The sequence below is a fragment of the Penicillium canescens genome, assembly GCF_028828765.1.
Source record: "Penicillium canescens strain IBT 15451 chromosome Unknown utg000011l_segment0_segment0, whole genome shotgun sequence".
NCBI classification, from domain to species: Eukaryota; Fungi; Ascomycota; class Eurotiomycetes; order Eurotiales; family Aspergillaceae; genus Penicillium; species Penicillium canescens.
This window is the reverse complement of record NW_026703973.1, coordinates 1,118,146-1,145,168: the sequence shown is the minus strand read 5'-3', so window position 1 is coordinate 1,145,168 and position 27,023 is coordinate 1,118,146. Positions and strand designations below refer to the sequence as shown.

The following is a 27,023-nucleotide window of genomic DNA, read 5'->3' as shown; positions in this document are numbered from 1 at the left end:
ATTAGACAGCTTCTACACGAAAGCCTCGAAGCGAGTATACCGTTTCATGCATTGTTTTCGCCCTAACGTTACTGCGCCTCTCTTTTTTTCACCTCATTTTAGCCTGTTTTCGAGTGTCTCGGGTTATTCATATAGCTTACACAAAGGGGAGGTGTGAAAGGACTGATGGCCCCTGTTGTATATAAACACAATAAAGAGCTGCGTAGGGATGTTGTTTAACCGCAACAAGTATATAGCTAGAGATTCAGCATCCGTGCAAAACTTCCTAAGCTGACGTAGGTCCATATTGCTGATAGCGATAACTCCACCTAGATTGGCTCGGATCCATTTCTCGCCTTGTTGAGAAGATCAACAACCTCAGAGTCACCAATTTCCTCATCCAAAGGCCCAAGACCCTGATCATCTGCAATATTTGGGTCAGCGCCTTTATCCAGCAAAGACCTAATAATATCCTTGCTAAAAGGAGCACCGTTAATCAGGCTAATCACAGCCAACCGCAGTGGTGTCCTCCCATAGCCATCCTTCAGATTTGGATCAGCACCCTTCTCCAGCAAGTATTGCAATGCTCTATTCTGCCACCAGTTGTAACCCCGAGCCAGCATATGCAGGGCACCATAGTCATGATAGCCCCAGATACAATTCCAGAGTTGGCCTTTTGCATTCACATTGGCGCCATATTTCTCCACCAGTAGACGTAGTATTTCCATATTTGGTTCACTTCGTGTGGCTGCAGTGAAGAGGTACGGAGGTACACCGCTCAAACCGTGTAGCCAGTCTTTGTCCTTAAGCGATTCAGCGATCATGTGAAACAAAAAGACATATCCGCCAATGACTAGCTGGGAAAGCAGGTCGGTACTTTTCTGTTGGGATTGGTGGACTGATCCGGACATTCCAGAGCCAAGAGGAAACGCGATGGCTGACTCGATGCATTTCTTGATGACTCCATAATGCCCTCGAAGAAATATAGATGTGACACGCGACAATGGGTAATGGAATGGGAGACTACCAACGTCAAGATCGTAATCTCCCCTTAATCGTGGTTCGTGGCCCATGGTTTGTTCGAGGAAGCAGATGATTTCCATCATCTGGCCAGCATCATTAGGTTGCGAGTTGGGTTCACAACAGATACGAGTGTCTTGGAAGAGGCTCGCTCGGGTGCGTTGATTCTCCCAAAGGTTAACGCTAGCTTCTTCAACTTGGTCAATAAGATTGTGACATAGATCCAGAGGTGTGGCGCCTGTGTTATCTTGGACATCAAGTTCCGCCCTAGCTCCAACAAGAAGACGCACACATTCCATAGACCCGGATTGGCAAGCTTCGTGGAGGGGTGTATGGCCGTTATAATCGCGTTGGTTGAGAAGCGAGCCCAAGGTGAGCTTTCCCCGACAGTCATCGATAAGCAGACCAATATTGTTGGCCTCCCGTGCTGATGCAGCAAAGTGCAAAACATTTCGCTTCGACAATGTTTGGTTGGAAGTTGAAACACCTCTGGCAACGAGCTTAGACACAAGGGATTTTGAATTGGCAGCGGCGAGATGGATTGGCTCTACACCCGCGCTATTTGGGGATTGGAGGAAATCGAGATTGCCAGAGGAAAGTAAGAGCTCGATGCCTTCGTCATCCGGCCAGTCAGAGCTGTCTGAGTTCAATCGTGTTGAGCAAAGAGTGTGTAGAGGGGTGTTTCCATCTTTGTCTTCGTGTGTACTTGGAATCCCGTAGTCAAACAACAATTGAAGGATGTTGTGTGGGAGGTTTCCAGCTTTTGTGTAATTGCAGCTCATCAGGATATGCATCAGGGTTTCACCAGAATGATTCACGAGAAGTGGATCGGCGCCCAAATGCACCAACCCTGTCAATATGGCAGGTGACCATAGACCGAGATGGTTCGGGAAGCCTAATGGCCCTTCCCGTACCACAAAATGGAGTACACCATTTCCATCGTTATCGACAGCGTGGATGTCAGGATTGAATTCTCTGATGAAATCGCAGACAACTTCATGTCCATCAGTTTTCGTGCTTGTTTTTATAATCAAATGATGTAAAGGAGTTCTGCCTTGTGAGTCTTTTGCGTCCAGGTTAGCTCCAGCACCAAGAAGAAGCCGAATTATAGGTCCTTGGCCTAGCAAAAGCTCGGGATTATAGCGACTTATGATACGATGTATCGGCTGAAGGCCCTGATTGTCTTTGCATCGTACATCGGCCCCCAATTTGATCAAATCTGCCACCATTCTGTATGCCGGCAAAGGCGTCCAGCTCATAATTTGATGCAAGACAGTTTCTCCCTTTTTATTGGCAACGCTCCAATCAGTCACATAAGGGGCTAAGCGGCCCAGATCCATATCATGCCGGGATCGGAACTGATGATGGAGAGGGGTGCTTCCATCCGTCCCACAAGCTGTATCCATTCTTCGTCCAAGTTTCGTGAAAAGCTGAATCATGGCCATACTGTCGCTATCCGCACCTGGCTGAACTGGAGGCTGAACTAGTGCGAGAGGAATGAGACCCACGTTATTGGCAGGAAAGGGGTTTGCGCCATGCTTTAAAAGCGTTTCCGCCACCATGAACAGGTTACTGCCTGCACAGAAATGGAGAGGCGTGTTATCATCATAGCCCCGAATATTTGGGTCGCAGCCAGCATCCAGAAGCAATTGACAACACTCTTGGGCGCGCTTTTGGGTCTCTGCTGGCTTCGTGGATGCAGGGCGTGTATTGACACCTGTTAGAGTGTCGAATCCCGCAACTGCATGCAATGGCGTAGATAACTCTCTAGGAATGACGACCATAATGCAGCCTCGGGATCGCAACCCTCTGGACCCTTTATTTGGATCAGCGCCGTGGTCCAGAAGTAACTTCATTGCTTCAAGGTGATGCCCAAGCGCTGCGCGGAAGAGAGGAGTATCATTGGAGGTACAATCCACGTTCACATGGGAGGAACTCAGAAGCAACTTCATCATAGCTACATCTCCTTTGCTTGCCACAGCATCCATTGCTTCATCAAGTTCTTGTGGATTAGCGAGAGGCAGCAATTCTTGAACTGAGTCAATCGCGTTGAGGTTGATGGCCTGAAGGAGTGTTTGTGGCTTTTTGGGCACATTTGAATGAGCCACTTCACTAAAAGGTGGACCACCCATAAATCGACCGGGGCCTGGCATATTTGTCTTTGGTGGTCCGTAAAACCCACGATGCTTTTGCTCAATGGGAGGCTTTGGTGCACTGTTCGACGCCCCAAAGAGGCCCTCGCCTTGAGGAGTAGCATATGTAGTAAGCGTTGGCGCAGTGCTTGGTGACTGCCCGAAAACTCCAGTCCCAAAGAGACCCCCACCTTTAGGAGTAGGATATGTAGCAGGCGTTAGCGCAGTGCTCGGTGACTGCCCGAAAAGTCCACCATTTGGCCGTGCCCGAGGAGGATTTGACACTGTCGTTGCTGGTGATCCAAAAGGCACGCCGTCCTGCTGCAGCCCGGGCATATCAGGTGCGAAAGGGTTTGGCGTCAGATTCGCCGTCCCCGCTGATGGTCCGAATAAGGCACTGTGTTGTGCCGTCCTTTCCGATGATCCAAATAGTCCACCAGTATGCGAAGACTGAGCCACAAACGCTGGCGGTGTATCCGTGCTCGGCTTTAATCCAAAAAGTGCATCCATACCCCTCGAACCGCGATTCGCTGACTTCCCAGGACAACTCCCAGTCTGAGTCCGCCGTCCAGTAGAGTCATCAGAAATAGTAGTCTTCGATCCATGATCCATCGGGCCCCCGAATGGGTTATCCTGATTCTGCATGATGTCTCGTTAACACAATATGATGCGGATGCGAGTAATCACAATCGCAAGCGATGCAGCTCTTTAAATTTCCGAGACAGAGCCGCAGAGGCTCCGCACGGCGCTCGGCCGGAAGGATCTGTGAAAGAGTTTGACAAGAGGTTCTCCAATTATTGGTAATTGGTTGGAATCCCCTGAGGGTCGGATGGTCTGGAGAAAAGCGTAGTTGTTCACGATACTTGGTCAAGGGTGAAACCTGCTGTGGTCATTTCGCTTAACGCGGGAGTTCCCTTTTCGTTATGTTAGTGTCGTGCGTAGCGTTGTTTTCATAGGGGGTCGGTGGGCTGCGTGGGTGAAAATGCCATGGTTGGCCATGTTGTATGTTGTATATTTGCCTGTTTGCTCAAGCGCAGGAAACGCATTTGGTAATTAGATTTATAAATAGAGACGGATTTTTTGAAGAGCGCCAAAGACAACGTCCCGATGGCATTAGGCGTTGACGAGGCGCCAAGATCGCAGGTTGTTGCCTGACAGACAAGGCGTGAATATGAACTGGCGACCTCTTTCTCTATCATAGAATTGACTAAGCACGGGGTATTGGAGTAACCATATATGAGTGGAACAATTTTGAAATATCATTTCAGCTAAAGTAACACTATGAAACACAAAGTCATAAATCAACTCATACTTCACAGGCGAGGACGACCAGTGACAGCAGGGAATGTAGGGATATCATAACGGTCCAAGTTCATAACCTTGTCCCAAGCCGCAACAAAGTCCTTCTTGAACTTATCAAGGGCATCGAAGCTACCGTACAGCTCAGCAAGGGCACGGAGCTCGGCGTGGTGACCGAAGATGAGATCCACGCGGGTAGCGGACCACTTCTTGGCGCCGGTCTTGCGGTCGAAGCCCTCGAAGTATTCACTGTCAGCGCCGGTGGGCTTCCAGACGGTGTTCATGTCAAGCAGGTTGACAAAGAAGTCGTTGCTGAGTTGGCCGGGGCGGGAGGTGAAGACACCGTGGGCGGAGCCGTCCCAGTTGGCGTTCAGGGTTCGGAGACCTCCGACGAGGACGGTCAGTTCGGGGGCGGAGAGAGTCAGCTGCTGAGCCTTGTCGACGAGGAGCTGCTCGGTGCGCACACGGCGGGTAGAGTTACCGTAGTTGCGGAAGCCGTCGGCGAAGGGTCGGAGCCATTGGAAGGACTCGACGTCGGTTTGTTCCTGGGTGGCGTCGTTGCGGCCGGGAATGAATGGAACTGGGATACCCGAGGCCTTCTCGAGGGCGGCAGACCCGGCGAGAACGATCAGATCAGCGATGGAGACGCGCTTCTCGCCGGCCTGGGCGCTGTTGAAGCGGCTCTGGATCTTCTCCAGGACACTGAGGACTTCGCGGAGCTGGGCAGGGTTATTGACATCCCAATCCTTCTGGGGGGCAAGACGAATGTGAGCACCATTGGCACCACCGCGCTTGTCACCGCCACGGAAAGTGGAAGCGGAAGCCCAAGCAGTAGAAATGAACTTGGTAGGCTCAACACCAGATGAGAGGATCTCGTTCTTCAGGTTAAAGATATCGCCGTTGTCGATCAGAGCATAGGTGGGGGAGGGGACGGAGTCTTCCCAGAGGAGGACCTCCTTAGGGATCTCAGGACCCAACCAGCGGGCACGGGGGCCCATGTCACGGTGCAGCAGCTTGAACCAAGCACGGGAGAATGCATCGGCAAGCTGGCCGGGGTTCTCGAGGAAGCGACGAGAGATCTTCTCATAGGTCGGGTCGAAGCGCAGAGCAAGATCAGTGGTCAGCATGTGAGGCTTGTGCTTCTTGTTGGCGTCGTAGGCATCGGGAATGATATCGTCGGCATTCTTGGCAACCCACTGGTTAGCACCAGCCGGAGACTTGGTGAGCTCCCAGTCGAACTTGAACAGGTACTCGAGGAAGTCGTTGCTCCACTTAGTGGGAGTCTTGGTCCAGGTCACTTCCAAACCACTGGTGATGGCATCAGGACCCTTTCCAGAACCGTAGGCGTTGCTCCATCCCAGACCTTGCTGCTCAATACCAGCAGCCTCAGGTTCCTTGCCAACATTGTCAGCGGGGGCAGCACCGTGGGTCTTTCCGAAGGTGTGTCCACCAGCAATCAGGGCGACAGTCTCCTCGTCGTTCATGGCCATGCGGCCGAAGGTGATCCGGATATCGCGGGCAGCAGCAATGGGATCGGGATTCCCATCGGGACCCTCCGGGTTGACGTAAATCAAACCCATGACGACCGCAGCTAGCGGATCCTCGGGGTCACGAGTCTTGATGTCGCTCTGCTTAGCCTTCTCCTCGGGGTTTTCAGGCTCGTAGCGAGCCTCGTTGGTGAACCAGACATTCTCGCTACCCCAGTACACAGACTCATCAGCTTCCCAGACATCAGGGCGGCCACCAGCGAATCCGAAGGTCTGGAAACCCATGGACTCCAGAGCGACATTGCCAGTCAGGAGCAGAAGATCAGCCCATGAGATTTTGTTGCCATACTATATATTGTATTAGCACCAAGGTCTTTCTTATGCTCCTCTGGGTGTTCGATTGCTCACCTTCTGCTTGATAGGCCACAAGAGACGGCGGGCCTTATCCAGCGAAACGTTGTCGGGCCACGAGTTGAGGGGAGCAAATCGTTGCTGGCCCTGGCCACCACCACCACGGCCATCGAAAACACGATAGGTACCGGCGCTGTGCCAAGCCATACGAATGAAAAGACCGCCATAATGGCCGAAATCAGCAGGCCAGATATCATTGGAGCTGGTCATGAGAGCATGGAGATCCTTCTTGAGGCCCCAGTAGTCGAGGGTCTTGAAAGCAGCGGCATAATCGAAATCCTTGCCGTGGGGATTTGTGGCATCGGTGTGCTGGCGGAGGATGCCGAGCTTCAAGGCATTCGGCCACCAGTCAGTGTTTCTGTATACAATCAGCCTCTCATGCACCCAAGATAAATGGGGAGTGGCGTCAAGCTTGGATTTCGCCACTTCAGAAAGAACCATACCGAGTACCGCCACCCGCCACATTACTCTTCTTGTGTGCCACAGGACATTCACCCATGATGAATTAATATGATTGTTGAGTGAAGAAGAGAAAAAAGAGGCGAGGGATGGGTTCCCCGCAGTTTAAATAATTCGCCTACCGTTTCCGACCCAATAACGAACGGGATATTACTCTATCCACGACCGACCTTACAGGGACTCCTGCAGCTTTCTATTGGCACAGCTCACTAAGTAGCCCGGTCTGGGGTGCGGGGAAGTCTTCTATGTCCTTACGTGAGTTGATCTGCCTGGCGGTATTTTTATTGGCGGAGTGCGCCGAGGTGCGATGGGTTCCGACGTTCGATGGAAGTCTTATTAGCAAGCTACAGAGCTGACAAAATCGCCATTTCTAGACATTCACGACTTATTGCAAATGTGCCAAGTTCATTGGTCGTGAGTTCGAATGTTCCTCAGGCCATCTCACTAATAACCGAGTTCTCGCCATGTTACAACCTCCACTCCGGAATAGGCAAATACTTCCACGGCAATGTCTCCGACCATTCCAGATTTATTATTGGTAACATCATGTCAGAAAACAGGCCTAGCCATTAGAAGAGGGCGCATTTGACACTTCATCACGTCTTGGATAATGAATCTCAACCTATTCCGACGCGTTGTTTGTCTACGATCGCATAGCTCTATGTGCTAGAAGCTATCCGTCTCAGTATCACATCATACGACTGATGCTAATGGACAATTCCGAGGTTCCTTGGCGGTCTGACAGCTCCGGTTGGTTGTCCCCTGCCTCCTCCCTGGGATGATCTATACCAATTAAACTTCACTTTTTTCGATCAACTGAAGCTCAATCTTAATGTCGATATCCTGTTGATTACCACTCCTGAACAATGTTTATCATTTATCATGGAGCCCCTGAAGTATAAGTCGCCGACACTCGCCAAGGGTACACGGCCAGCACAGAACGTATCTATCATTACTTTCCGCCGGTCGGAGAACTACCGAGAAACTTTCTCCTGGCTCTCGAGCGTCAAAAGAAAGGAGCTTTGCATGTGGCGCGTTTGTGAAAATGAGCTATTGTCGGAACGGCTTCCGCGGCCGCTTGATGCCGATCAGGTGATCCGAATATCTCCAATGGCGTGTAGTGCTCTTAGTACGCCTCTTAGCAGGTCTCTATCTATATCGTGGCGCCTTAGGTGTGTATTGTCTTGTGTTTCCTTTCATCTCCTCCGTACTATATTCAAGACACTGCCGGGGTTCCCTTTTCGGCTTGCTACATCTGTCTGGCGCGATTCATCATGCTTCGTGTTGACCGCCGCGTGTCTGTCGTTCCAGTCTACTAATATGTTACCCCCGTTTCAGTATGAACTTTCCTGTTAAGCTCGATATATGTGTCACCCTCCACTCTGCAGTGAGATCGATTTAGGCGCCATTACACACCGCAGCATCTTTATTTTTTATGCCCCAAGTTCATCAGTTGGATGTTTACAGCTCGGCGATTGGTCTTCACGAGTGACAGATACCGTACTGGCTCAACGGCCAAGGCCTAGTCGACAAAGCTAACAAAGCTAACAAACTGCTACTTCACAGTTAAAGGCAATGCATGACTTCATCACGCCTATCATCTTGCATAATCCTCACGCTTAGACCACTAATCGCCCCGTGCCTATTCGTTTCCTCCGAGTCCATGCCAAGCCTCCGCGGCTCGTGCGACGTGGATGTATAAACGTCAACATCTACACATCCACTTTACTTCTGTCAAATGAGCAACAGGCCATACTGATAATGAAAGAACAAAGACTCAGCTGTCACATCTCCTAGCCAAGGCCTAGCCGCTACCGGAAGCGCCACAGTTGATACGTGCGAGTACTTTCTTTGTTTGATTCCCAAGCATCCCTGTTAGGGGCTCCGTCTATTCGTCTATTCGTTCGCTCCATCCAATAGATAACCGATCCAACAGAAGGTTAGGAGATAGTTAACGGGGCACGTCCATGGATGAACACCCAACTGCATGAAAATGCTCAAATATGGTTCCCACCGACAGCGGATTTGCAATCCCCCATGCGCGACCATTTCTGGAGACAAACTCACCTCAAAACCCTACCGGATCACAAGATAGGACTCCACTTTTGGCATTTACTATCGTAGGCACTGTTGCGGGAGCTTAATTACCATTAATAGGGAGGGTTCATGACTCGCTATGCTGGTGGCTGCCTCGATACTAACCCTGCCATCGACAACTCTATCCCGTCCTGTCCCACCATAAGATGAGGGGCTCAAGACCCTCCAAGCTCCCTAATGGACCTACGTTGCCGCAGACTTCCCCCATATCTCATATCCCATATATCCCGTCTCATTTCCGATCGGTTGTTTCTTCCGTATGGTTTCCTGCTCTCAGTATGGATACCCTCATGAGCAGTCTGCCTCCGGAGGTCGGCAATATCTTGATGGGTGATATCACTGTAGTCGAGATCATTTCCATGTTCGCTATTGGTTCGTTCATGGCTGTGGAAGTTGCCTTGTCGACACTCAACCAGTTCAAGCGCTATCGGGGCCTTTACTTCTGGAGTATGCAAATCGCAGCGTGGGGAATAGTCGTGCACGGAATCACTGCACAAGTGAGGTATATTTCAAAGGCATCGAATATATCGATGGCCATACCATTCGTACTCGGGTGGTACTGCATGGTGCAAGTATGCACACTTCCCCTAAACAACAGCGAACAATACATCCATCCACACATCCATAACCAACCCATACTAACAAAACCCACCTCTCCCCCAGGGCCAAGCAGTAGTCCTCTACTCCCGCCTCCACCTCGTCGTTTCAGATATCTGCCACGTCCGCTGGGTCCTCTGGATGATACTAGCAAACTTCTTCATCCTAAGCGTCCCAATGACAGCCCTCTTCTTGTGCCAAAACCTAGGCAACAACCCAAAATGCGCAACTCCAGCAGCAATCTTCGACAGGGTCCAAGTCCCCGGCTTCGCAATTCAAGACATGGTAATAAGTGGTATCTACATCCGCGAAGCACTGCGCGCCCTAAAACCCATCTTCGCCATGAAAGGCCGCGCAGGCCGAAGCGTCATCTACCAACTCATCATCATAAATGTGATCGTCGTCGGCCTGAACACCACCCTCGTGGTTACGGAATACAAGATGCATTTTATCACTGTTAGTTACAAGACTGTTGTATATAGTGTCAAGCTCAAGCTTGAGTTTTTTATCTTGTCAAAGTTGCGCGAGCTTACGAGGACTTATCCTTGTGTTTGTCACCCTGGCAATAATAGTCCGCGTGTGTCGAGTGATATTAATATCTTCGATTTGCTTGCGAGGGCGGTCCCCGCGCGCCAGGTGTGGAAATGGATTTGGATTTGGAGGCGCAGGCTTCGCCGCGGTTAGGGGGTGCCGTTAGTCCTAATGGGTTGCCTCGTTCGAAGAGGAGTAGTACTTATGATTTTCATGAGGCTTTGAGGGAGACTAGTTCGGCGTCGGAGAATTCGATTGGGCACTTGCATACGGATGGGCGGTTGCAGGTGCGCTCGTCTGATACCAGGTCGACCGTTGAGATGAGGTTGGTTGAATCTCGTTGAATTTGGAAAGTGAGGGCAAGCATGAGCTTCCCTGGGGAATCGCTTTCTGAGTGGTTGGTTGTATATAAGTTACTTCACTATGAGTCGATTGTTCTTGGCAGTCGATCCATTACCGGGCGGTCCACTTGTTTCGCTTTATACCCTGGTCATTTTTGACCTGTTTGGTGGTTTTGTCGATTTTGTTCGGTTTTTGTTAAGGCTATGAACTTACATATAATGGAATGGAACTGGCTTCGTGATATAGATACAGTCATAGGCTAGACTAGGGCGAAAACAATGTAAGAAACGGTTTAAGTTACTCGTTCTTTTCTGCATTGGGTCCAGAGGATTAGATATCCTTCGACGTATAGGATTCAAGTGTATATATACATGAATTGAGAGAAAGCAGAGGGGCCTTGTGAGTGCTAAACAGGAATCTGAACTTGACAGATTGTAGAACCAACAAGAGACAAATGTAGAATTTCGAATAGGGTATCTGTATACTTTCCCGATTGAATCATGAAGAAACGCCAATAGAGAAAGTCTCCGCAGGCCCATCCGTATACCAGGGCCTTCAAACATGCATAAAAGCGTAACGAAAATGCAGAATTATATCGTGAAATTGATCAACCCGCTCCGTTGGGAAGGTTGAAGTTTGTAGGTATTCGTAGGGGTGAAATGAGGCAGATCCATATCGGGAAGAGTGGAACGAGTGTAGGGGGGTTCATTCACCGCATAAAGGACACGGGGAAGTGAATGATAAATGAAATAGACCCACACGGAAACGAGTGAGGGGGATGAATGGCGCCCGAATTGACACGGAGTATCGGCTTTGGACGTGAAGCGCTAGATCTGGATCTAATGGGACTCGAACCATCCACCATTCTCCCATTCACCAGGCTTATAGGTGGCTTCTCGTCGGGCTTCGGGATCACACAAGCCGCTGAAAAGTACATTCAGCCGAGCAAAGTTGATTGGCTTCATGACCCAGCCATCAAATCCGGCATCGGTGTATTTATCCTTTTCTTTCTCAAGTAAGGATGCAGATACTGCAAAGATCGGGGCGCGGTTGTTGCCCTTTCTCGCTTTGTTGGAAAGCGCACTCTTCGGAGTCTTTATCTCGAAGTCGCGAATCATCTTTGTAGCTTCGATGCCATCGACGATCGGCATCTGTGCATAGTTAGCATGAGTAAAAGCGGCGCTAGAAGAATAAACTTGCCTGTATATCCATCAGCACCACATCGAAGGGTTCGGCCGTTGAGCCAAAAGCAGTGGCACAGGCTTCACCGTTGCCGGTTAAGTGTACAGTATGACCAAGCTTAGTCAAACGCTTTGACACAATCTTGCTATTGACTGGGTCATCCTCCGCAACCAGTACGTGAAGCAGCTCATAATCTGGTGAGACATTTGTTGATTTAGATGCAGCAGCGTCCGTTGAACGCTGTGACGTTTCTGTGATAGTTTTGACGCGGGGAAAATAGGAATGATCTTCAACACGCTGCAGATGGGGCGGTATCGTGTTTGCAGATCGCTGGGATATTCGCAAAGCACTCATCGGTACTCCTGAGTCCGTGATGTTCTCCAGGCCCGGCGGAGGTGGTGTTACCAGCGGTTGCAACATACTCGGCGTATTATATGAGGCGGAAGAGATATTGGCTCGGTGCTCTGTCAAACTTGATCGCTTCGAGGCTTGTGTCGCTCCCGGCGACGTTAAAGACTGAACATGGCTGCTCGCACTAACGGGACTGCCCATTTTGAGCTGTCGAAGATCAGGCGGTTTGACGTCTGACCCATGACTCGTACTTCTCGTGGTTAAAGCTGGTTCTTGCATGGCGCTAATGAGACGGTCGGCCTGGCTCTTCCCACTGCGAGAGCTGCCGCCACTATTCAGACTTTCCGTGCTTCTTCTTCTTGGATCACGGTCACTCTCCCGAGCCTCGTACGCCCCACCAATTAGCGTGTACTCCTTTTCAGGGAGCACAGAAGTCGGGGGAGCAACAGGGCCCGCAGAAGGGATGCTGTCCGGGGAGGCCCCTTCTGGTAACTTGAATTGCAACAAAATCTTGAATCGGCTACCCTTTCCTTCTTCTGATCTGACACCAAGCTGTCCTTGCATGTTGTGAACAATCCTGGCCACCAGGGCAAGGCCAAGACCCAAGACACGTTTCTTTGGTTGTTTGGGCGAGTCTGACTGCTCTGGTTCTGGCTCGTCCTCGGGATAGTAAGTTTCATCGGTGGAAACTTGTTCAAGCTCGTGGAACAGAGACTCCAGCTTCTTCTCCGACATTCCGCACCCTGTGTCGACAACTATAACCTCAACTGCCACATAACCTGGGAGGCTCTGGTTCGCCGACCGCCACATCTCGGTAGTAACAGCACCCGAAGCGGTATTTTGAATTGCATTCGAAATCACGTTTGACAAGACTTGGCGGACACGCCGTTGATCTCCGAGTACAGAGTGAGGTATACCCGGGTGGACTGACACGGTGTAGGAGATGTTCTTCCGCTTGGCCTCACCGGAAAGCATGTCGGAGGCCTCCTTGAAAGTGGCTTCAAGGTCAAAGCTTTCATCTTTGATCAACGCCTGTCCTTTCTCAGTGTTTGTCAAATCCAGTAGATCGTTGATAACATAGATAAGGGATTTGGAAGCCGAATGAGATTTGGTGAGACTCTCGCGGGTGTCTGCATCGAGCGCACCCTCGAGGGCAATCTCAAGATAGTTGATGATAGCATTCAAAGGTGTGCGAACCTCATGCGCGGAGTTGGCCAGTAGCAGTCGAGTGAGTTGTGAATTTTGCATAGCAGCCTCCTTCTGGCGCCAGACTTTGATGAATTTACCATACACAAGGCATAGAACTGCAGCTGTCTCAACGTCCGTCTCCGTCCACTCGCGACTCTGGGACAGGACTGTCTCCTGCCATGCCTTGAAACTTTCACGCGGTTCCAAATACCCTGCGGTCTTTTTTCGCTTGGCAATTTCATATGGGTTACCGGCCCATTTAATCTCCGTGAGTTGTCCGCGACGGAAGAAAACGATGAAGTCACTGCCAGCGGCGGAGAGTGGAACATATAATAGTCCCGATACGGCCTTCAACCCCGGGGCGTAATGCAGGTCAGGGAAGTCCTTGGTGATATCATGCGATGCAAGCACCGAGTTCATCTGACGTAGGCGGAGATACTCTAGCAGTGCAAGCAGTTCCTGGGAGTGGTTGTTATCGCCGAGAATCTTGGTCTCGTCTCGGATTGACAAAACACCATAATCTGCATCGAAAAGTTGAAGCAGGTCATCCGAGGACGCAATGATGTAACCGGACGGATTGGCCTCAGTTGGAACAGTGTTAATCAGCTTCCGTGCCTGCAGGCGAGAGGCATAAGAAAGCCTCTCGATGTTCCGTGATACGCAATCACCAAGAAGCCGGCACATTTTGCGAATTGGAAACGAAACACGCATTCCCGCGGTACCGTAGCTATGGCAGGAGATTAAGCCCCATAGATCGTTGAAAGCATTGACGCTGATAGACATTGAAGACCGGACCTTCATGTGAGCCAGATACTTCACGTGTATGGGCGACATTGCTCTCAAAAAAGCATGTGTCATGTCAAGAGGGGTTTCGAGGTCTTCCAAAGTGCGACAAACGAGGCGAGACGTGACTTGGTCACGATCATACAATAACCTCACTTTGTTGATCTTGTATAGTTCTCTCGCCTGCGCGGGAATGTCAGATGCAGGGAAATGAAGGCCCTTATAGAGATCGATTGTGACGTTAGGATCAACCAATTCCGCAACTACCATGCCATTCCAACTGCTGTCGAACTGATAGATCAAGACTCGGTGAAAGCCGGTCAGCTCCTTTACCAATCCGGCAGTGGTATTCAACAGTTGATCTAAATGATTTGCCCGACCCAGCTGCTCCTGGATTTGTGTTAAGATGCTAAAAACTTCCATCGAGGCTGCTTCACCCCTCCTCCGACGGGCCTTGCGAAGAACGCGCAGAGGTTGGCTGATGTTGATTGTGCTCTCAGCCAGTTGCTCTGGGGTTGGGTTGACGCCCAAAGTATCTGTTGGAGAAGCCGGGGTAGTAGTGCCCGCGACATTTAATGGGTTGATCTCGTCGTCTTCCAGCTCAAACTCGCAAATGATCAGATCCTTTTGCGTTTGACAAACATGAACAGCGCACCAGAATCGACGGGTCTCCCCCGATGGCATACGAGTGTCCAAGGAAAACACCTCCGGTCCATCAATGGTGGGATCATAAGCATCATCACGAACGAAGTCGATATGATCCAGTAGGTTATCTGCCTGGTCTTCGGGCATGATCTCGCAGAAATTCTCCAACTCGAATAGTTCCTTGGGCGAATGACCGAAGAAATCAGCCGAGTTTTCGCTCACCACACGCACCACAAGCTGATTGGGCGATTCCTCTCGCAAAGCAAGCATAACCCCAAAACTTTGAATCGCACCTGGGATGCGAATTGGTTCATCTTCACAATATTGGAATGCCTTCCCATCCCGTCCTGTTATCACAGCATGGCCATTCTCTGTCATGACATGTTTGAAGCGAGCAGTGTAATGGCCCTGTTCGTCACTGGGCGGGGTGTGCGCGCCTGGGTAGGCGGTAGAACCGGTGCCGGAGTTGCTATCGCTTGTGGGTTTGGCATAGATTTCGGGGTGCTGAATAACCTCGGATGCCATCGAATGTGCTGCAAGCTCGGTGCGGTCGTCTACCTCGTGTGTCTCATGGCGTTCAATATCGGTGGGTATGGTCGGTCCACTCGCTTCCGCATTGGAGGGAGGTTGTGACTGTAGTTGATTCCACGTATGTTCGTCGATGAACGAGTATTGTCGGGCCCCTTCTCGCGTTGGCGAACGTGCCGCCCGCGCCTGCGCGGTAGCCGCATGGTGTTTTACGGGCTTAGGGTCGACCGAAACGAATGACCGAATGGGGAAGACACGGTCGGCAGCGTCGAAGCCGGTGCTCGGTGGTTGGCTTTCATTTTGGGTAACGGATTGTGCTCGGTCCCTGATCTCTGGGCGCATGTCCTCCGACCTCAATGACCCTGTTGCAATACTTTCAGATCTTTTTCGCGGGGATACCGGCCCGATCTTATCGGGTGCTGGTGATGCCATCGGGGCCGTGCAGTCCGATAGCTTGTTCCGATCGGGTGTCTCAGTGAGATTTGAGGGTTGTGTGAAGTACAAACTCAATTCCGGGGGAGCGAAGCGGAGGGTTCCGTCTTTTATGGCGAGAGAGACAAGATGCCAAAGGGAACGGACTCTCGGAGCCGAGAAAGGAGAGTGTACCCCGTGTTCATAAGGCGAGGTATAGAAGCCGCCTAAGTGGACAAGTCCCGAAATCAGAGATCGAACCCGACAGGTTGGGTGTACGACGATCCGGAGAGAAGAAGAGATAACCACAAGCCCATGGAGGGGCAGCAAATGCGGTGAAACGCAAAAATAGGTCCAGTAAATTAATGTGTATGAAGTAATGATAGGCGCCTGTCAAAAGGGCCTCCACAGCGGGTAGCCCCTAGGCGCGAGCTTCCATGCTGAGCATGGTTGAGGCGCTCCAAGCGAACCGGAGAAAGAATATCCTCGGCATTGACTGGTGGAAAAGCCGTGGGGAACAAATTTCAACCAAGAGCTTGAAAGGGAAAAAGGCGGAAACCGATGAGACGCGGACTTGGGGATATGAGTGGCTGAGACCATGTACTGATACAGGCCTTTAGCCGAAGACTCCCATATTAGGGGAAGTACTGGTACCTCATTACGGGTACCAATGACATGACCAAGTACTGTATGATGTCATAGAGGCATCCTTGCTTGTAAATGTTATAGTACCTGGGAGAGCCATCGAGAAAGATGCATGTTTACAGGCGAAATGACATAGCTATATGTCTTTATTGACTATCTCTAGTGCCACATTGTCATGAACATTCTAACGTCATATTGCCCCTATGAGATGGTTGAAAGTAAGGTGATATACATGTAGTTAACTGTAAACAGTTTCTGGTAAATCGGCAGACAATACACCGTACCGACCGTAAACACAGTCAATTCGTAATTTATAAGCAAGTCGGGGTACTATATACAATCGTTATGAGGCAGGTTTTGCATATAGTAAGACAAAGGAGGTATGTAGTGACCAGCTCCAATACTGCCATGGTCTATATTGCTTCAATGTGCACTCAATTCCCTTCGATATTTAACCTACATGTGTACCGTAAAACTCGACTCAAAAATAGCAGCATTGATAATAGACTGCTCAATAAACTTCGAGATGGAAACCAAGTCAAACAGCACAAACTAGAGTTTGGTCTTGCTGCAAACACATTCTTGGCCAATGTCCTTCCCGCATGTCCTGTTTGCATTGCCCATTGGATCCACTTGGTCCGCCTCACATATATGCAAACATTGGATACGAGCATCTATAAGTAGGCTTATGGTCATCAAGACTTTGAGAGAAGTATCACTCAAACCACTCTCCGCATCTATTGTGGCCATCAGAATCCCAGCTTATCAACACCACTTTTACCCCGCAAAGATGACTGCTGCCAGATTCGGTCAGAAGTTCAACAACTTCAACATCATCCAGACTATCTACAAAACAGTCGATAGCCATGATATACGGGCAGATATTCTGACCCCCAAGTCTCTGGATACAACCAGAAAGAATCCCGTCATTGCTCGATTCCACGGTGGAGGCTTGGTATGTGGCTCCATCCCACCAAATACACAACACCTTAACAAAGATACAGTCAAGAGGAGACTCAATCTACGCAGACTGGTTTCCAAAATGGCTCCTAGAACTAGCGGAAACCCACAGCGCAGTAATAATCTCACCAAACTACCGCCTCCTCCCCGAAGCAACAGGAGTCCAAATCCTAGAAGACGTCGACGACTTCTGGACATGGCTCCATTCCGAGGCCCTAACGAAGATCCTTTCTCCACGCCAAATCGATCTTGATCTTGATCGTGTCCTTGCCGCAGGAGACTCCGCAGGTGGAATTCTGAGCATCTACCTCACACTTTCCTACCCGGACCAGCTTCGCGCTGGGACGGCCACTTATCCGCAACTCAGCTGGGATCCGCCGGCTATTTTTCCCCCTTCGGTGAATGCCATGAATGCCGAGGTGCCGTCTTCGTATATTGATGAGTATCTCGCGGGCCTCAGTCCTGGATATGTAGAATCGTCTGATTTGGAGGTACGGCGCGCACGTTTGCAATTTGCAATTTCTTGTCACCGGAGAGGTCCGGAGTTTTATACTCGGGGCTCTGAAGGCTCGCCTTATCGGGAGAAATTGTTCCAATTGCAACGGTTGGAGTATCCCGAGACAAAATTGCCGCGTGGTGGATTGGTTATCATTCATGGGACTGATGATGATGATGTTCTAGCGGAGGTTAGTGAGAGGTTTATAAACAAGGCGAAGGCCATTTTGAGAGGGAAACAGGGTGCTGAGAACTTGGTTCTTTGCCTTCGGCCTGGTGGGCATGGGTTTGATGTTGATACTTCGTTTAAGGAGAAGTGGCTAGGTGATTCTTTACGGGTTGCGATTGATACTTGGTTGGAATAATCTCCTCAAATATTGTTTGATCCTGAGACAGTCTAGCTCCTTTTCCTGTTCTGGGGCTACGACAGCATGGTTACTCTATTCTGCACATTCTATCTTGACGATTGGTAGACTTAATGGATATTTCTTCCTGATGAGTCAAGTTCGTTGATTTAATATAGGTTTCTCATGAGTTTCTCATAGAAGATATCTGAAACTCTCAATCTCGCGATCCGTCTTGTTAGAAAGTTCATCCTGCAACTCAGCATCCACGGTAATCTCCTCAGGAGGTCCATAGAGCTTGTCCCGCCGACGATTCTCGTACGTATAGTAGAAATACAAGCACAGGAGGAAGAAGATGCTTAGTACCAATCCTGACATAGAAGCTTTGATTCCAGTCTAGAAAATAAGATGTCAGTTAATTCCTCGGCGTCTGTCAGATCAAGAGATATATCCACTTACCGGGTATGCGGGCTCCTCCGAAGACAGGAAAAACTGAGGACCAACAATATTCCCAACACAGTACGCGATGAAAATCAACGAACCCGTGACACTCTTCTTGGAGAAACCAGCCACATTCGAGGTAACAATACTCAACGAGATAGGCAAATTAATAGCGAAAACACAAGATAACGTCAAGCCAACCATTCGTCCGGCTAGATTGTCATCATTGAGCTTCCAAATGAGAATAGTTCCAATAACAGCAACAATGATGTTAAGAACCATTCCCAAAATACGGGAGGATGGCACAAAAGTCGCGACAGTCGAAGTAAGAATCAGAAAAACGATCTGGGCACCACCTTGGGGCATTTGCATAACCAGTGCCTTGAGGTCGGAGAATCCGAAACCGGCAATGATAATCGATGTAAACTGTGAAAATAAGTATACGGTATGAGTGTAATATAGAGAATGATACGAACACTCGTGAGACCACCGTTCGCTAGGTTGGTAGTGAATGACCACAGAACCAGGAACCAGGTTTGGGGATCTGTTAGGGCTTGAGCGGCCTGTGACCACTTGAACACACCAGTATCCATGACTCCAGTCTTATTTTTCAATGTTCGCTTTACGGCAATGGCGCGCTCGTGTGGTTTGAGGAAGATAGCTGTAGCGGGGGAATCTGGGAGCAAGAAGAGAAGGACAACGCCGTAGGCGGAGGTGATGGCACCGAAGATAAGGAACAATAGTTTCCAGTGCTCGATGGCGTTTGTGTTGATGTTTCCGATGCCGTAGGCGATCAAGGCACCGAATAAAAGTGCCACACAATTTCCGAAGAACCAGGCAGATTGCCTAAGAGCTATTAGAAATTGAATCATGCGACAAGGAGCATAGGCTTACCGGAGGGGCTGTTCTTCACGTCGGTAGAACATTCCTATGATCAATGTAAAGCCTGGTGCAATGGCGGCTTCTCCAACACCTAGGAAGAATCGGACTGTCATAAGCCCGGCCCAGTTTGAGCAGGCTGCGTGGCACATCATAACACCACCCCATAGAAATCTAACATTGTCAGTGCTTATTCTTAATCGTGGGGGAAGGACATACACTGAAACTGCGAGGTATTTTCCGATAGGGAGACGGACGATAATATAAGAACTTGGCCTGTTTAGAGTCAGTGATCGTCCTTTGGATCCCAGAACACTTCGAATCCTACCAGCTCCAGGCGAAATAGCCGAAATAAAAGATTGCAGAGGCCCATGAGTATTCATTGCCGTGCATGTTCTATGATGGTTAGTGAACACCCAATTGAGAAAGGGCGAGCAGAAGACTGCATACCAAGTCTTGTCGTAAACCGAACAATGTAGCTTGACTGAGCGCAAGTTTATCCAAGAATTGAAGGAAGTATGCAATCCCCATCAATGGGATCAAACTGTAACAAGTTAGAAACTGCCATCCCAAAACCCAACAAGATACTCACAAAAAATCAAGTTTCCACAACAATTTCCTCTCCTCTTCAGGCGTCGCCTGCACAGCAAGAACCTGACCCAAGTCAAAGTCCCGGCCAACAGACTCCCCATCCCCCTTCAAGCCCTTCTCATCCATATTAGAATCGTTCACCTGCGACGTACGTGTACAAGCAAATGCAAAAATGACACAAGAGCACTAATACAAAAAAAGGTGATCACGCAAGTCCACGGGTCTTACTTATGACAGGAAAAAAGCCATGGATTTGAACTCGCTTAAACCTACCAGTCCAGATCCTCGGGCTACGTTCCGCGGTGGGCCCAGGGGGGAGAAGGAGCTTTTACCAACGGGCCAGTTCAGTTTTCTGCTTATGTTTTGAGTGCAGATCTGTATTTCCCGATTGAAATCGTGGAGGTAGAATGGGGACTTGGCGAGAGTGCCAATCAGCTGCACTTGCTCGGCAACCCATAGTTCTTTATCGGGTTGTAACCGAGTCCGAGAGGGTTTAGATGCACCCACTGTGCATCCACTTCTCCTCTCAGCGGATACTCAGCGGATACTCAGCTCGGCAATTTTTTATGCGGAGATGTCAGATATCTTAGTGTTATCTTGCCCCTTTTTGTGAAGCCCGCACTGCGGTGTTCCGCCATTGCATTACAAATGGGAGCTGTGGCGACTGATTTTTATATGCTCCACATGAGGCGTAGATGTAGAAAAAAGTAACTTTTTTCCACTCAGCTACGGAGTACCATTTTGGCCCAGAACCGAAGTCGACATTCTCCATTCAATCTATAGCACGATCCATATTGCCCCATAATACGGAGTCTAGTTTATCTCGATGGATCTACAGCGCATTATCTTTGCGAAAGTCAGACTCCACAGCCTTCGCAAAGCTATCATCGACTAGATTCCGGCAAGCCACCACCGCCATTCCCGCAGCACAATGCAAGCTGCGTTGAAAGCCCTCCTCTGAACCCGCGCCTGCCGTAAATTGTGGCGTATGATTGACGCCGTCGGTGGCTATGTAAAAGCCACCATGGAAGCTCGGGACTTCGTAGGAGACGTTGCCTAGATAAAAAAAAAAGCTGTTGTTAGCATGTGGACATTCTAGACAGTAGAACAAAGCCCTGCAGGGATACTCTGCACCCACCCATATCAGTGGATCCCCCACTAAGCCCACCCTCCTGTCCCGCAGCATCAAAGATAGTACTATGCCCCATAGCATTCATAGCAGAGACATAGCTATCACAGATAGGCTTATTGATTTTCATATCCTTATACGAAGCCTCCCTACAGCAGCAGTTAGCAAGCATCACCACCACCACCACCACCACCAATATAATACATACCATTCAAATTCAACCGTACACCCCGTAGCAGTAGCAGCCGCCTCAAAACACTTCACCACCTTCTCCGTCAAAGGCCTCAACTCCTTCACACTCCCCGACCGAATATAATACTCCACAGTAGTCGAAGCTGGAATAACATTCGGCCTCTCCCCACCCCCTCAGCACAACCCCATGAATCTTATCCGTTGGCTTGATCTGCTGCCTCAACATCGAAATCCCTACATAAGCCGAAACAACCGCATCAAGCGCATTCACCCCCTCCCACGGCGCTGCAGACGCGTGAGCCGGCTTGCCTGTGTACGTCACCTGTACCTTATCATTCGCGAGGTATTGCCCGGTACAAGAGCTCGAACTGAGCAGATCCGGCGCACCGGACAGGATTGGGAATGGATGGACCATGAAACAGGCGTCGACGGATTTGTAGGCGCCGGCGTTGATTAGGAGGAGTTTTCCGCCGCCGCCTTCTTCGGCCGGTGTGCCGAATAGGCGGACGTCGTAGCTTGTGCTTGGTGTTCGGTTGTTGCTATAGAGCGCTTTCATTGTTTCAACTGTTGCGAGGAAGGCGGCGATGCTGCTTGTTGCTATTAGGTTGTGGCCGCAGGCGTGGCCCATTCCGGGCAGGGCGTCGTATTCTGCGTTGAACGCTACGATGCGGCCTCCGTGGCCTTGTTTGTGGGTTATTTCTAGGGCTGTTTCGATGCCGTAGGCTTTCCGGGTGATTTTGTAGCCATTGTCATCGTTGAGGGATTCGAAGAAGGTGCAGATGTTGTTGTGGGCGTTATATTCTTTGAATGCTAGTTCGGGGTTTGACCAGATCTGTTGCTTGTCAGTATTGACTATTTGTCTTATGGATGGTATAGTACTTGCCTTCTGGTTGATCTCGCTGAGCTTGGCTTCATACTGGTTCAATGCCCCGCGCACCTTCTGGATGATTTCCGTTTGCTCTTGCACTGTCAACATTGTCAATTGGGTTGAATGGAGTAAGCTCGACAACAGAATCGATAATAGAAGAGATATAACCAGAGTTAGCTGAGAAAGGAATCTCCTTCCGAACTCCGCAGATAAGATGTCACTCCGCAGTGGAGAAAACAGAGTTACAACGGCATAGTTTCGCATCTCGGCTACCCCCGCAGATTGCCGACCTGATACGGTGTATGTGACACGTGTATGAAATATAGATATGGCGTTGATCCAAGACCGGCATTTTAATCGGCAAAGTCCATTCATCTTCCCCGTGATACTCGGTACTCTGGAGGCTCACAATGGCATCATGCATCTCGCCACCTGATAGGCTCTTCTTGTACTTTCCGGGTGAGTCGGAGCATCCAGGTACTCCTTCAGAGCCATATAAAACTGGAGCCCAGTCATACTGCTGATTCCATCGATATCGTGGCTGTCGACTACCAATGCGAGCAAGTTCTATCTTCTACTATTCTTGTGTTGGCTCCAATATTTCAAGTGATAATATATCATGGTAACGTGGTAATTGTTTGAGGTATTGTACATCGTGAGAATCGTGGGTGTCGATAGACCGCATTATATTATGTCGTTGCCAATATACATCTAGCGTATATGACGGCCACGATCCTTCCGGATCGGGCAGAATGACTTTTGCAGTGGTATGGTTGAACCACAGATAATGTGCAACCCTTGCCGTCTCTCTGCTGTAAGGGTCTCGAAGGTATAGGCAATAGCACTACCCCAAAAGGCTTGCGTAACATTTTGCACGAATGGTTCATACTCGGCATTGAGACCGAAAAGGGTCCATGATATCACTACCTGTTCGGGTAGTCTGATATTGTTATTCTCGAGTTCGCTCCTCAATGCCGAATATGAACCATTCGTACAGAATATTACGCAAGCCTTTCGAGGTAATGCTAATGCTTATACCTTCGAGACCCTTAGCAGAGAGACGGCAAGGTTGCTCGAATCATAAGCCGAAATGCAGAGATGAGAGCATCTCATTTTTGGGTTGCTAACATTGCGCAGGCAAAAAAGGCAAGATGGCCCAAAGGATGAGTATTCCGGGTTTGGAATTGGGCCGGTGGGAGTGGCGTTGGCACAACTCAGATGAGAGGTGCAATGAGAGCAAATGCTAGGTGGCCAAACCAACTCAAACTTGAGATTGGCAGTCAAAGTTTTGATGGGCGGCGAAGAAGATGAAAGCCAATGGCTTTGCTATTATCGCCCAGTGGATGATTATAGGCCGAAAATAAAGATGTGAAATGCATATTCTCGAGTCAGCTCTCATGTTGGCTGAGCACTGCCATCGGTCGATTGCGTGGATGGACGAATTCGACGCTCGGACATGGGCAAGCTCTCCATGGAAATCGTATTCGAATTCCATCCCCTCCGTCCTCGTGATCGCGATTCCCGGGGAGCAGCGTGGGTAACATCCGTCGTGAATTGAGTGGGATCCACGAAACCGGGATACTCCTCGTGCTCGGACGAGGTGGGCTGTGATTGTTGGGTTTGCACGATCGAGACGAGCTTTCCAAGCACGCCAAACTCAAGCTTCAGCTTGATGCTATAGACCATAGGTTTCAAAGTAGTCTGCAGCGAGTAGAAGCCAATATATTCCACGACCAGTAGACAAATATCAAGCAAGATAATGACCAAATTGATTGCCAGCAACTCGTACATGATGCGAGTTCGTCGTCGATCCTTTTCTGGCATCATCTTGAGGAGTTTGACGGTTTCGATGATGTAGATTCCTGAGATGACCATTTCCTGCGCGCAGAACCAGGCCAATTGCATCCGCTCCATGACATTATATCCGCGAACCATTGCCGGCTGCGCAATGTACGCGGTACAAAATGTAAGAACGGTTGTTGGTATTAAAAGAATAACCGCATCAATGATGATGAGCCAGAGCACAAAACGAAGAACTTTGGAACTGTGGACCACCAAATGCAGGCGTGAGTAAAGGACCACCGATTGCCCTGGTACCATGACGTAAAAGCCAATGGTGGACAGAGTCAAGGAAAACCATAATGGTGCCAAGGAGAAGAATTCCAGCAGGTAGCCAATGGCGTGGGGAATCACACCAAGCACAACAGAGAGCAAAAGTGTCCAAAAGTAGAGGCCCCGGTAGGTTTGGAAGGTCAAAAATAGCAATATGAACAGTTCGATGGCGTTGTATAATGCAATGGACGTGAAGACAATCATCAACGTCCGCACAGCTAAATTGTTGCCATGATATCCATGGATCCCGTCCGGAGGCTCGGACAGGTTGGTCATTGTCGGCGCCCCGACTGAGCCTGGCTAGGTATACAAGAAAGTATCCTGATCAGAGAATGTTGCGCGCCCCACTTTGTGAGATCCTCGACTATGCACGTAGTTTGTTGCAGCGGGCCGACTCTAGGGGAATCATAGTCACTCTAAATCGAAAGTGCTATGCGCGCAAATATTGTAGAATGTGTATCGCAATCGAGCGCCAATTCGAAGGGTCCAGAGGAAATTTGCGGGTTGTTGAGATCGGTGGGATCGGATCGTCGCGCAGTTGTCGGTTTCCGAAGAATGTCGGCGGATGTAATTATGTGGAGTGGGAAGTGTCCGAGGGCGGTTATGAGAACAGGGAATCGGGACGTCGCATGGGAGACGGATGAGGTGTAAAAATAAAATGAGGAAAGACCGAGCCAAGACCAGCCACAGTCGCCACCTGGGGCAAAGCGAGATTACCAATTGACCTGGACAGGCAATGGGCCTCACAGAGAACAATATTTAGAAGGAGAAATTCCTGCAGAAAATGGAGGTTGGGGAAAGATGCAAGGGAACGACTTTTCCCGCTTCCCCGGAAGGAATCGCTCTGGGCACGTGCCGCTAAACTTTCCTTTCTTTTCGCCTTTTAACAGTCTTAGCCGTATTGGCAAAGTTGGTCGTCAACGCTGAGGCTCATTCCCTGTTCTAGTTGAACTTTGATTTCTTGAGGTAACTTAACGGGCCCGCATATCTCAACTCAATTGCCGCTCTCGAGCCTTTCAAGGGTACCGACAACGAAGTCTCGGGATTTGAACTAACGAAACCGTCACTGGTCAAACAATGTGTTCTCTACACACACTTTGCCTCTTGCCTTGAAACCATTGCCAACTGTTTCAAGGGTTTCAAAGTGGCTACGAAAATAGAAATCAATTGCCGAGGTTCGTACGCTAACCCACTGATGTGGAGGCAACAGGGTTCCCCCTCATGGGCACAGACCACACCACGCTGCCTCACCGGTGAATCCAGGAACACCAACAGCATGTCTCCTGTACGTCTTTAGTCCGCATGTGCTCAGGATCTCCCCGACATTGCAGATCTGGTGCAGGCCATGCTGGAGAAACTCGTTGCCTGAATATGTCCACGGCGACACGAGCATCACCCAGGACTTTCGCTATTCCTTCCTCCGCTACTGGTTCTCAAACGGCGATCCGTGACTCCGGGGTCGATGATTCTCGTCACAGTGGAGAATGAGTATGGGGAACACACTGAAGCTGATGCTGATCTGTGGATACACTGGATACCCTGCTTGAATCAGATGGAAGAGCGGAGACGACGCAGTAGTCTGACAAAAGGACTCATGGTCGCATATTGACCACATCCCGTCTGACAATACATGTTTTCTTTTTGGGACCCGTCTTTCACCATTTTCGGCTAACATCGATATATGCAATTCTGGAGCGAACACTCCCTGGTCTGCAAGAGTTGTACCCGGAATTTACCTGCCCCGACCGCAGTATCGATCCTCGTCGACTTGAACTTTACGACTCCTCGACACCAAGCTGTTTCTGCTATCTGCCCTATCCGGATATTTGGTATCTGGACGGCCATGCTGTCGACCCTGCTTATCAGCAATGTGGCATCAATAAGCAATTAGTGGAATGGGGCTTGCAGCAAGCACAGCGTGAACGCGCACCCGTGGGGTTTGAATAGACTCCTCAAGTCGCTGAGCTGTATGAGAAGCTGGCGTTCTGCAAGGTCAATACTCGGATCCTGATTTACACATCCAGGCCATGATCTACTACCGAGTTTCGGAATCAGATGACACTTGTTGACGCATTGCGCAGTCTTGTCCTGGTGGGCCACTAACGTTAATGCATGGGGCTCAACTAGCTTGCGGTTTTACAACCCTAGTCTGCTAACCCACCTCCCCGCATTTCTACAATGCCAGTTTCATTTTTAACTGAGTCCAATCCATCCAACCTCGGAGTTTCGCATGGAAGATGAATTCGGACAGGTTCAAATACGAACGAGCCAAATCCCGACTATTCGGAGCCGATTAAGTTTAGATCTTGGTCCGGCAGTATCTCTCGTACACCGCTTCCAGTCCAGCCACTTCAGCCAAGACAGGACGTTAGACATACGCATTGTTGAGTCTTAGCCTCAATTGAGATTGTGTCATAAAGTATACATGTACATACCTCTTACCAAATTAGACCTGACCGAATGGCTTTCTACCCTGACAAATTGACCTGTGGTACCCACCACCAGAGCCTCAACTCTACTGACCACAACGGATCGTACCAGAATCTCCAGGCCTCCTCGAATCTCAATAATCTCGGTCCCAACCCGAGCTCCTCCATTATCCACCCCAAATCCATAGGAACCCCGGAAGTGAACTACTGCGATCGGCGGTACGTGTCCGTTACCAATCTCGCATATCTTACACCTTACACCATAAGCATCATGCATAACCCCTGCACCTCCAACCCAATTGGCAAATCAGTCGGGTCCAATGCCTTATTTGAGCAATCATTACTATGGAACACCATGCAGACCTTCAAAAAGGGAGCGGACAATTCAACGAGTGATTTCATCCTTGCACACCGATGATCGACCTCCAGTGGTGCAAACGCATTTCTGAGCCATTTCACCAGATTCAGTAGTTCAGGAAAGCCTCGTCTGAGTTTC

General features: G+C 49.7%; 8 protein-coding genes across 8 annotated transcripts; 2 read left to right on the top strand and 6 right to left on the bottom strand.

The window, feature by feature from the left end:
* Positions 1-308: 308 nt before the first annotated feature.
* N7446_013163 (uncharacterized protein) lies at positions 309-3,776 on the bottom strand (the record flags this gene model as incomplete). The annotated part of the gene is made up of 1 exon (XM_058521905.1): positions 309-3,776. The coding sequence occupies one exon, from the start codon at positions 3,774-3,776 to the stop codon at positions 309-311; it is 3,468 nt and encodes a 1,155-aa protein (XP_058365382.1).
* A 668-nt stretch (positions 3,777-4,444) lies between these two features.
* On the bottom strand, positions 4,445-6,827 carry cat2 (bifunctional catalase-peroxidase Cat2; the record flags this gene model as incomplete). The annotated part of the gene is made up of 3 exons (XM_058521904.1): positions 4,445-6,265; positions 6,326-6,686; positions 6,772-6,827. 3 exons carry the CDS (start codon positions 6,825-6,827, stop codon positions 4,445-4,447), a joined length of 2,238 nt encoding a protein of 745 aa, XP_058365381.1.
* Positions 6,828-11,193: 4,366 nt separating this feature from the next.
* Positions 11,194-15,463, bottom strand: fphA (putative sensor histidine kinase/response regulator; the record flags this gene model as incomplete). Its single annotated transcript, XM_058521903.1, has 2 exons — positions 11,194-11,505; positions 11,555-15,463. The coding sequence occupies 2 exons, from the start codon at positions 15,461-15,463 to the stop codon at positions 11,194-11,196; spliced, it is 4,221 nt and encodes a 1,406-aa protein (XP_058365380.1).
* Positions 15,464-16,709: 1,246 nt separating this feature from the next.
* Positions 16,710-18,037, top strand: N7446_013160 (alpha/beta hydrolase). The gene is made up of 2 exons (XM_058521902.1): positions 16,710-17,042; positions 17,092-18,037. The coding sequence occupies exons 1-2, from the start codon at positions 16,776-16,778 to the stop codon at positions 17,905-17,907; spliced, it is 1,083 nt and encodes a 360-aa protein (XP_058365379.1). The 5' UTR covers positions 16,710-16,775; the 3' UTR covers positions 17,908-18,037.
* Positions 18,038-18,081: 44 nt separating this feature from the next.
* N7446_013159 (uncharacterized protein) lies at positions 18,082-19,923 on the bottom strand (the record flags this gene model as incomplete). Its single annotated transcript, XM_058521901.1, has 8 exons — positions 18,082-18,282; positions 18,346-18,753; positions 18,804-19,173; positions 19,222-19,380; positions 19,426-19,482; positions 19,535-19,602; positions 19,657-19,750; positions 19,799-19,923. The coding sequence occupies 8 exons, from the start codon at positions 19,921-19,923 to the stop codon at positions 18,082-18,084; spliced, it is 1,482 nt and encodes a 493-aa protein (XP_058365378.1).
* Positions 19,924-20,629: 706 nt separating this feature from the next.
* N7446_013158 (M20 family metallopeptidase) lies at positions 20,630-22,094 on the bottom strand (the record flags this gene model as incomplete). The annotated part of the gene is made up of 4 exons (XM_058521900.1): positions 20,630-20,853; positions 20,936-21,075; positions 21,135-21,224; positions 21,289-22,094. 4 exons carry the CDS (start codon positions 22,092-22,094, stop codon positions 20,630-20,632), a joined length of 1,260 nt encoding a protein of 419 aa, XP_058365377.1.
* A 1,287-nt stretch (positions 22,095-23,381) lies between these two features.
* Positions 23,382-24,374, bottom strand: N7446_013157 (uncharacterized protein; the record flags this gene model as incomplete). Its single annotated transcript, XM_058521899.1, has 1 exon — positions 23,382-24,374. The coding sequence occupies one exon, from the start codon at positions 24,372-24,374 to the stop codon at positions 23,382-23,384; it is 993 nt and encodes a 330-aa protein (XP_058365376.1).
* Positions 24,375-26,558: 2,184 nt separating this feature from the next.
* Positions 26,559-26,945, top strand: N7446_013156 (uncharacterized protein; the record flags this gene model as incomplete). The annotated part of the gene is made up of 1 exon (XM_058521898.1): positions 26,559-26,945. The coding sequence occupies one exon, from the start codon at positions 26,559-26,561 to the stop codon at positions 26,943-26,945; it is 387 nt and encodes a 128-aa protein (XP_058365375.1).
* Positions 26,946-27,023: the final 78 nt, after the last annotated feature.

Bases quoted from the DNA above. Each gene is read 5' to 3' on its own strand.
- N7446_013160 (XM_058521902.1), top strand. From the start codon at position 16,776: ATGGTCATCAAGACTTTGAGAGAAGTATCACTCAAACCACTCTCCGCA. The intron at 17,043-17,091 runs GTATGTGGCTCC...ACAAAGATACAG, and splicing joins GATTCCACGGTGGAGGCTTG to TCAAGAGGAGACTCAATCTA.